At 25.8% G+C, this 10161-nt stretch overlaps 2 protein-coding genes across 2 annotated transcripts; one reads left to right on the forward strand and one right to left on the reverse strand.

Annotated features, from left to right (window-relative positions):
• Positions 1-3443: 3443 nt before the first annotated feature.
• LOC132930252 (protein FAM98A) lies at positions 3444-6203 on the reverse strand. Its single transcript, XM_060996017.1, has 2 exons — positions 5924-6203; positions 3444-5084 (listed from the first exon to the last, which is right to left on the reverse strand). Exon 2 carries the CDS (start codon positions 5072-5074, stop codon positions 3584-3586), a length of 1491 nt encoding a protein of 496 aa, XP_060852000.1. The 5' UTR covers positions 5075-5084; positions 5924-6203; the 3' UTR covers positions 3444-3583.
• A 382-nt stretch (positions 6204-6585) lies between these two features.
• LOC132930697 (uncharacterized) lies at positions 6586-10087 on the forward strand. Its single transcript, XM_060996710.1, has one exon. The coding sequence runs from the start codon at positions 6867-6869 to the stop codon at positions 9744-9746; it is 2880 nt and encodes a 959-aa protein (XP_060852693.1). The 5' UTR covers positions 6586-6866; the 3' UTR covers positions 9747-10087.
• The last annotated feature ends 74 nt before the right edge of the window (positions 10088-10161 follow it).

Consider the following 10161-nt stretch of genomic DNA (forward strand, 5'->3'; position numbering starts at 1 on the left):
CATTTATACATAGTAGTAAATTATTTCTCAATGATAAGGGTACCTACATACCAGTGTCATCAGTCCGGGCACAGTACACTCAATAATCCCTTTAATACATAATTTATATATATTTTTTATTTATTTCCCTTTAATAATAGTATCTATTTTTGAAAATGTTAACAATGTACAAAGTTTACGTTCACTAAGTTTACTTGATTAATTATTAATACATTACATAATATACTTATTTAATACGTTAAATAATAATGTGGTATTTTCAATTAAACGCAATACGACATACTTTAAGGCTATACGAGTTATACGACAGAATGAAGTTTATGAATACTAATTATCGTGTTTCTATCTGAACCTAAAATAAAATTCCTGAAACCCATATAACACAAATAATTTTTTCCCAAAACACCCAAACAAAAAATTCCAATTAATCCGAAAATTAAATAATTTTTTCATTTATCATATTATAATTATTTTTAAGAGGAATAATTTTATTAAATAGATATTAATCTTTAACGTTAATAACATAGGTACAATTATGATCAATATTTTATGGGGGGGTTCCTGGTTAGATTATTTTTATGATATATTTTTCTTGTTACGTCATGTATCCGATCACTCTAATTTTTTCTAAAGTTTCAACCCTACTATTTAATATCCGTATCAACCCATTTTGACCCAAATAATAACAATTTATAACAACAAAACGTTTATTCAAGTACATACAGCACTCGAAATCTGAATAAATAGTTTGGGTTCAAAGTATTGATTTTTAAAAATTAAACGTGCAATATTTTCTATTAAATGTTGAGACGAGTTGCCATGTTTTCATTATTTTTTTTTTTTTATTGAAATATATTTTCTTACATTATTTAAATTAATGAAATCCGATTTCTACCTATTATTTAAAAAAAGTAAATACTAAGAAGTTAGAACAAACTTACAAAACTGATGATAAAAAAAATTGTATTATTTGTGATAAAATTATATATATTTTTTTGAAAATAAAAGGAATATTTTACCTTTTTTTTTTTCATTATTTAAATCCTAAACCTAATTTTAATAATAAAATCATTTTTTTGTTTATAGCAGTATTTTTATCATATTACTAGCAGACCCGGCGAACTCCGTTTCGCCACCAGATTCGTTTTATGTAACATTTCGTTTGGTGATTAAAAGATAAAGAAAAAAAATTTTTTTTGTTATATATTTGAAAAGGAAAATATTTATTTCATTTCACAACAGTAATAAATTCATTTCAATTACCTACTAAAATGAAGTGTTATTTAATTGTTTCATTGTAGTGCTCTTTGGTAAACCACATTTTTTGTTTTTTGGTCTGACGTTAACACAAACAAAGCGGATGGTTTCCCAACTCGTGAACACGCAACGTATAACTGTCCATGTGAAAAACAATGATTTTCCAAATTTATCCCGCAAACACTAAGCGATTGGCCTTGCGACTTATTAATTGTCATTGCGAATTTTTTTTTTCATTATTTAAATCCTAAACCTAATTTTAATAATAAAATCATTTTTTTGTTTATAGCAGTATTTTTATCATATTATTATAATTTGTAATTTGTTCTAAATTATGTATACATGGATAGTGAGTAAGACATCATATATCATCCTCGATGCAGGATTCAATGAAATACAATTTGAAAAAAAATAATGAAATATTTCATAAATTTGTCACATGCCAATTATAGCACATTATTTTAAAAGGGTATAATATCTTATATTTATTGTTTAGTACCAATTATTTATTATGTATCTAGGGACAGGATCTTTGCTCACCAACTCCTTGAGAGTCAAGACTTGTAAAAGACTCACACTTACACTCCTAAGGGGTTATGCCTACGCAACCTAAAGGTTAGTTTTTGCATCTTAAAATTTGATATAATATGTTATTTAAATTATTAAAATAACATAAGTATGTAGAAAAAAAAAATATACAACAATTTTTAAATAATAGAGAGTTATGACTTTATGAGTATTCAATTAATAATAATTATTACATTTTTTTTTTTTTTTGTTTCTATAAAAATTATATTACGTGAAAGATAAAATATACTAAACTTTTTTTATAGAACAGAGGGATCAATCTCCTATATAGTCAAAAAAATATAACTGTCAAATACATTACTAAAAAAACATAACAAATATTAAGCATATATAAAAGTTTATTTAATTTTGGTAAAAATTAGTTATTTCATCATGAAATATTTGTATCCAATATTTATATTAATTGTTACTCCATTACCTATATATATATATAAACTAATTTAGAATAATACAATAAATAGCAACCATCATAGTAATTAATAAATTGAAATAACATTGACCAATAAATCGTAACTTTTTAAGATACATTTATAAATATAGTAATTAACACTTTCGACTTAAATATAGTCTTTACTTTAATAAATGTTATTCTAAAAGTTATTTTATATCCCATGGTTGCAGACGATACAAAAATATTTAGTGAAATTAGAAGCATAAAGTTGATGTTTTTTAACTACATTTTGGTTAATATGATATTTATAAATGTTGTCAAAGTAATGGTTTTTACTTAAACTTTAAAAAATGTTTCATGATTATCTTTTTTTTGAAAATAACACTTATTAAGTTTGATTATTCTTTAGAAAATAATAATTTATTGAGAGTAATCGAGTACATGGCCTAGGAGTAAGGTTAATATGACACTTTTTTATAATGGTCTTATTAAAAAAATTAGGTTTCCTGTTCATGTGCACATTTTAATGATAAATCTGCATTAAAATCATTATATCAGCCAACTGTCGTTCTTATTTTGATTATACACTCCATGCGTAATGAAATGAATATAAATGTTGTATTATCTAAATATTTTAGTTAATTTTTAATTTTTTTACTTTAATTTTAATAAGCTCATTACCATTTTTTTTTTAAATTTTTTATTCGTTTAAAAAATACATTTAAGTTAATGCTGTGGCATCTGCTGCCTCTTTAAACATCTGACATCAATATCAAAAATTACCAGTACCTACTTAAATAATAATTTTTTTTTATCTCTTTAAGATAATTAAAGCTGTATTCCTAATAACACTTCATAAAAAATAAATGTATCACAATGTCAAGATTTTTGAGCTTTCACTAATTTTATAATCAAATGATTAATTAAACGCATAATAATAATAATAATAAAAAATTAATCAGACAAAAAAAAGGTATAGCTACTTTAGATCTCGATAAAAATGTGTTTATTCAAATTCTACAATATGCATAATGTATGAATTTCAATTATTTATTATATTATTAGCTTTATGTTCAAATAACAATGTGTGATTTTTTTTTTTTTATATTATATTAAACATAATTGATACTCTAGAAATACACATTTATTTATTATATAATCATTATTTAGTTAGACTAAATAGAACAAATGTATCAAGAAAAAAAAATTCAAGGAAACTCATGTTTTGATTGTACAAATATACAAAATCTTATACAAACTTTGAATTAATAGTTTAGTTTTGTTAAAAACAATAGGGTAAGTTTGTAATAATATAAATTACTTAGTAATAAATGTTAATCAATCAATTCAATAATTTCTTTGTTGATTGTAATATGTTTGTCCATTATGACCTCTACCTCTTTTGGAGTAACCACGTTTATTCGTGTCGTTATACTGTCTATTATTGCCATCATACTGATCTTGACTATTTCCATAATGATTCTGAGGTTCTTGACTCCATTGTCTTTCATTCGATGTACCTTGATATCTATTATTATCATATCCGGTATTTTGATGGGCTCCTTGACTATAATTATCGTACGCCCTATTCTGCCCATCATGAAAATTCCCACTGTGGAAATCCCTAGACTGATTATTGTTCCAACCACCTTGCACTCGTCCTCGTCTATTATTTTGATGGAAATTTCTGTTTTCATTGCCAACACTGATTGACTGAAATCCATCAGTCATCTGGTAAACATTAGATCCACCTTGAAAACCACCAGTATTAGAGTTTCTATATGATGGATTATCTCTAGTTTGTGGACCTCCACCTCGACCTCCTCTATTGTTGAACTGTACACCTCTATTTGATTGACTACCTCTACCACCTTGTGACTGTGTTCTTTGCTGCCAACTAGGCATCTCAGGAGGTGGTGCTTGTTGCTCATTTGGTCTTCCACCTCTATCAGGCACCTGACCAATCATAACTTTGTTAACAGATGAATTTGTATTTTGAACAGCTAATGTACTAGAAGTTTTTTCAACAATTGCCAAATCATCTCTAGCCGACAGAAAATCAGATACACAAAAATTAGGTAATTTATTTATTATATTTAATCTAGTTTGGTAAATTTCATCCAATTTTTGTTTTTTATTTTTTAGTCTGTCGGGCCATTTAAATGATTGTACTGTTACATCAAGTCTTGTTAACAACATTGAACTTCGTATGTTAAACTCTTCATTAAGAAGTTCTATACTATTATTAATATATTTCCATTGTTCACTACTATATGAATTACTAACTAATGACTTTCCAATTAATGCAGATGGAACAGTTTTTAGAAGATCTTGCAATTTTGTATTAATTTTGTTAAATAAAGAAGACGTGCTAATATCTTGCGGTGGCTTAGGACATTTTAATGTCATTAAAATCTCTTTAACATATTTAGATGTACTGCTTTCAATTAATGTCACTTGCATATTACATTTTGTGGTGCTAGCATTTATTATTCGAGATGCTTTTAATTCACCAATTAAATAATCTAATAAAAGTAACTTGTTTTCATCTGAATTTAAACGATCTTCAAAGTTGCCTGCAATAAGAGTGTTATAAGAACAACCAGATTCTTTTAAGAAGCTACTAACTTCCAATAAAAATGAACTAGAATCTGCTTCAGAGCTTATAGAATTTACATGTTCTTCTAGTCCCAATAATATCTGAATTTCCTTGGTTATCCATTCAACTAATTGAGTATACTTAATGGATTTTGGTCCACCATTAATTACTTTTTTAAATTCTTTAGCTGAAATAGATTTTCCTAAATTTCTCAAATCTTCCAAAATGAATGTTTCCATTATTATTTACCTAAAAATAAGAAACATATTAATGTACAATCAATAGTTAGCTATATCTATTACATTTAATGGCAACTATAATTCCTACTTAAAATTACAGTTAATTATAAGCCTTGATAAACGTAAATAGATAAATCATGGTTATTTTTTTATGTATTTACTTCTAAATGATTATTGACTGAAACAAGTTATATACTATAGGAAAAAAAATTAAAAAAGTATGCTATATTATATGCTGCTAATAATTCATTAGTAGTCATATAAATAAACAAGAAATATTAAATTTTCATAAGTCACTCTATAGCAGCATAAAGAGGTGAATGAATAAGTTAAAAACAACCTATAAGTCTAAAGTAATCTATTGGGATAAAATAGTTTCTGAGATTAGGTATTAGTAACCTGCATTTGTTATAGTAACTCGTTTTTGTTTGTGTGGACAATATTACTAAGACCATATTTTTTTTGAGAGGGATGCATAAAGATTTTTTTCCTTTAAACAAATTATGTCTTATAAAATTCTACAGTTATGATTTCATATTTTGGAGTGTGGTTTTCTTAAATTTTTTTTTATATAATTTGAGTATTTTTTTTTATACTAACAGAAAAATATAAATTAATTGGATTGTTTTGAAACATTGACTATAATTGTATATTTTATATCAATAAAAATAAAAATTTGATTATGGTATCGAGTGTATTAGAAAATAACTGTGTATCTAATAAATAACAATTGAATAGGTTAGTTGGTTAGTAAAAAAAACAATTATCAAAAATCAACATTTCGAAAACAAAAATAAAACAAAATAATATTAGCTTAGAATAATATAATTGACAAGATTAATATCTTACAACTTTTGAACCGGAACACGTTTGTACTTGAAATATTGAAAAGTATTAAAAGTAATCACTTATCACCGGGGTTTGTGAGTGAAATAATAAACATGAGACTAATTATTAGTTATTATTTATTATTAGTAGAAAGTTCTAAGTTAATAATTTATCAAAAGCCGGTGAGTGGTGACTACTGAACTCGATAGTCGATTATAGAATATATACTAAATAATATGTATATAAATATATTATAACATTATATTATAGTTTAAAATATTTATTTATTTTAATATATTACTATATTTACTATCAAATTATCAAAAATCAGACGGTATAAAAAGTGTTAACATTGATGTCGTGGAATAGAAATATACGTAATCAATATCAAGATGTCAGTCTTAGATCATAATTATATTATACAACATAATAATAAACTATATTTATAAAAAATAAAATGTTTATTGTTTATATATATATACATATTATTATTATATATACTATGTTGTTTAATGTGTCCAAATCGTATAAATACTTAATATCTATCTCATCACAGTTTCATTCCATGATATTGTTTTTATTTATGATATTTACTTGATTGTAAAATTTGAATAGAATTGATTGTTGATTAATATTGTGGTCACGATAGTATATACCGTGATAACAGTTAATAGTTATTACTTATTAGTTATATACTTTGTCAGTTATGTGATAATTTTAAATTTATTATTTTTTATTGTCTGTCGAAGTGTATTTTTTTAAATAAGTTAATGCATATTAGTGAGTACCAACTACAGAGTAAAATAATAGAATATTTCTAGTTTTGATTAGGTATATATTTTATAAAACAATATTTAAATGTAAATATTCTGTTTTGTGTAATCGCATAAGTATAATGCTATAGTGTACATATTATATTGAACAGGTCAGTGCGTGCATAGTGTTAAATTTTGAAAATCAAAACATGACCATGAAGAAATCTATTGTTAAATTGTTTGAGAAGTCTGGCGAAGTTGGTCCACAACCAAATTTGCTGAAAATGCTTAAAGACAAATTTATCGAAATGAATTTTAAGGAATTTGTTAAATTGTTTATGGACTCAATTATGTCTATTATAATTTCACAAACAACCATCCATTGTGTAACTGTCAACAACATGATTAAGTTTGCTGCTAATGGTGTATCTATGTTATGTGAATACACTACCAAGGACGGTCGCAGTGGCTTGTATTTGATATCTGATATTTTCCAATTGTGTCGTAAGTATGGAAATGCCAATGATAAAGTTATCAGATGGAGGTTTTGTCTATTTCTTAACCACTTGTTGAATCACATGACTGAAGGAACAGTATTGTCTGTAGAACTGTGTGACGTTGCAACATTGTTGTTGTTAGACCGCTTGCAAGACAAAAAACCAGAAGTTCGAGCACAAGCTGCACATGCTCTACATCTGTTGCAAACTTCAGATAATCCCAAATGTAAAATTGTTAAACAATTCATGTTCCATATGACTTGTGATTCTAGCGCTGAAGTTAGAGCAGCTATTGTTAAAGAAATTGCAATGTTTAGCAATGTTGTTGAAGAAATGTTGAATAACACATTATTTGATGTTAATGATAATGTCAGAAAAGAAGCTTACAATCGTTTCTTGGAATATCCATTTTTAAGGTTATCATCGAAGCAAAGACAAACAATATTAGAAAATGGATTTGAAGATAAAAATGAATCTATTAAATTATTAGTGAAAAAACGATTTTTGGATAGCTGGCTAGATGAGTGTAATAATGATTTTATATTGTTTTTAAGTAATTTAGGAGTAGAAAATGAAGTTGTATGTGAAAAAGCTTTAAATATAATATTTGAGACCTATTATGATAGTCAAGTTTTGGATTTAATAAACAAATATCTAAATTCGGATACACGAATGATTGCTTTTGATAAATTAACCGTAGAAAAAATTTTTCTCTGGAAATGTGTAGCCAAATACTTAACTACTGAAAAGAAAATTGAATTAGCTCGCAACCAAGGACATGTTGATGACTATTACATTGATGTTTTATTACCAGATTTGGTAAAATTTTCTGATTATATACGTGAATATTATTTTAATTCTACAAATAGTAAAGAATTTATACTGACACAATTGTTAGATATGAGTAGTGCATTTGCTATAGATGATGTTGGGGCAGAAAGTTTAAATAAACTTTGCTTAGATTTAATATTACATGAACAAATATCTGTAAAACCAATAAAATCTGTGGCAGTATTGTTCGATTTGACTTTTAAAAACAGTCAAGATCTTTTAAATTATGTTAAAGAAATCTTAAATAAAATTCAAACACGAATAATTGATGTATACCCTTTAATTGATCAAGTAGGCAAAAAAGAATTATTTAAATGTGAATTAGAATCAAAAACTAATAAAGTTAATGAAATTATAAAAAATGAAACCTCAAATACAGATGAATTAGAGATGTTAGTATATAATATGAAGAAAATAAAAAAACAGTATAAAGAAATAAATGTATCGCCAGAAGAACAGATATTAGTAGATATAGCCGTGAAAAATTTACTTAAAGTTTTTGAACTGATTTTTCAAGTACAACAATTACCAAAAGTTGGTACTGAACTTTCTTTATTAACAGATATTACTCAGAACATTGTTGTTGGATACTTGGATTGTTATATGGTAAATGTACGAATGGAAGCTATTCGTTCTCTTTCACCATATTTGTTGGTAAATAATGTTCATGCAGCCAAAGAACACATGACTACTTTATGCGCTGAAATAGCAAAACCTATGACTGATAGGGACTTGTTATTCAAAATAATGTTTGAAGTGTTCATGCGTTATGATCTCAAAACGTTTGATATGAATGATGACTTGGATACAGATGAAGAATATGAAAGTGACTTTAGCGTTGACAATATTTTACCATTATTAGTTAACTGTATTGATTATGATCTAGATGATAGTAGCTTTAAGTCAGTACTTGTAAAAGGTTTTTGTGACTTATTGATATTTAAAAAAGTCAAGTCTATCAATTTACTATCTAAACTTTTGATATTATGGTTTAAACGTTTAACACGTAAAGCATTCAATACATACAATCATTTGGTAAAATTTTTTACATCTTATGTGTTTTACATTGATTCAAGTAGTATTGCATTGGCCATGTGCTATGTTCCAGTATTAAAAGAGATCGACGAATACAATTTAGCTGAAAAGTTGGATATTAAAATGGATGAAGTAAATTCAACTTTAATTAATCTAACCCGAGGACTCATGTACAAGAATGAAAAAAAAGCTATTAATGCTCATGGTGAACTGGCATGTTATATACTTGATTATTTATTAGACGAAAACCAACCCTATACAGCTATGTTAGTAGATACTCTGTATAAGTTAGAAATTGATTTTGACAACAATAATGAATTGGTAAACACAATTGGTCCAAAATTGACGCGTGTGATCAAATATTTAAAAACTTTGGATGACAAAAACAGTTCAAAGTACTTGAAAAAGATTAAGAATAAATTTGATCCAGTCCTACAGAAAAAACAATCTTGTACAATAAAAAACAATAAAAAGGAAGTTGATGCTACTGAAATGGATAAAGAGCAAAGTCAAGTACCATCGACCATCAACTCAGAATTAGACTTGACAGAAGCTCATGATGATTTGTTTGCACAAGAAAATATAGATATAGCCCAAAGTAGCGACGATGATGAAAGCATAGATGGGTTCACGACTACAAAATTGGATGCGATGAAACGTATGTCAGAAGTTTTCAAAAGAAGTTTCAACGCAAATGCATGCGAATTAACTTCAGATAGTGATTAAAATAATTTCATTTTAAATATTAATTGTAAAAATTGATCAAAATGTATTTTGCACTATTTGTAAAATAAATATAAAACTGTAGATTTACTTTTTGTATCAGTTATAACACAAGACTTCCAAATATTAATCATAATTTCGTTGGATTATATAATAATATCTATCTTGTAATTTGATTTTTAAATATTTTATTAATAAGATGATTTCTTTATGTACAACAAATATATAATCAAATAATTATTCACCATAGGACATAATTAATGTCTTGGTTTTTCATTAATTTTATGGTATAAGTTCTATGTTGAAGTAATGTGTTTGAATAAATAAAGTTCTTTTGTATATTATTCTTGGGTATTAACTATTTTTAATGAACGTTTGAATGTTTTTAAGTTTTAGAATTTTATATATATACATTAGG

Source organism: Rhopalosiphum padi, chromosome 4 (assembly GCF_020882245.1).
Source record: "Rhopalosiphum padi isolate XX-2018 chromosome 4, ASM2088224v1, whole genome shotgun sequence".
Lineage (NCBI taxonomy): Eukaryota > Metazoa > Arthropoda > Insecta > Hemiptera > Aphididae > Rhopalosiphum > Rhopalosiphum padi.

Bases quoted from the DNA above. Each gene is read 5' to 3' on its own strand.
- LOC132930252 (XM_060996017.1), bottom strand. From the start codon at position 5,074: ATGGAAACATTCATTTTGGAAGATTTGAGAAATTTAGGAAAATCTATT.
- LOC132930697 (XM_060996710.1), top strand. From the start codon at position 6,867: ATGACCATGAAGAAATCTATTGTTAAATTGTTTGAGAAGTCTGGCGAA.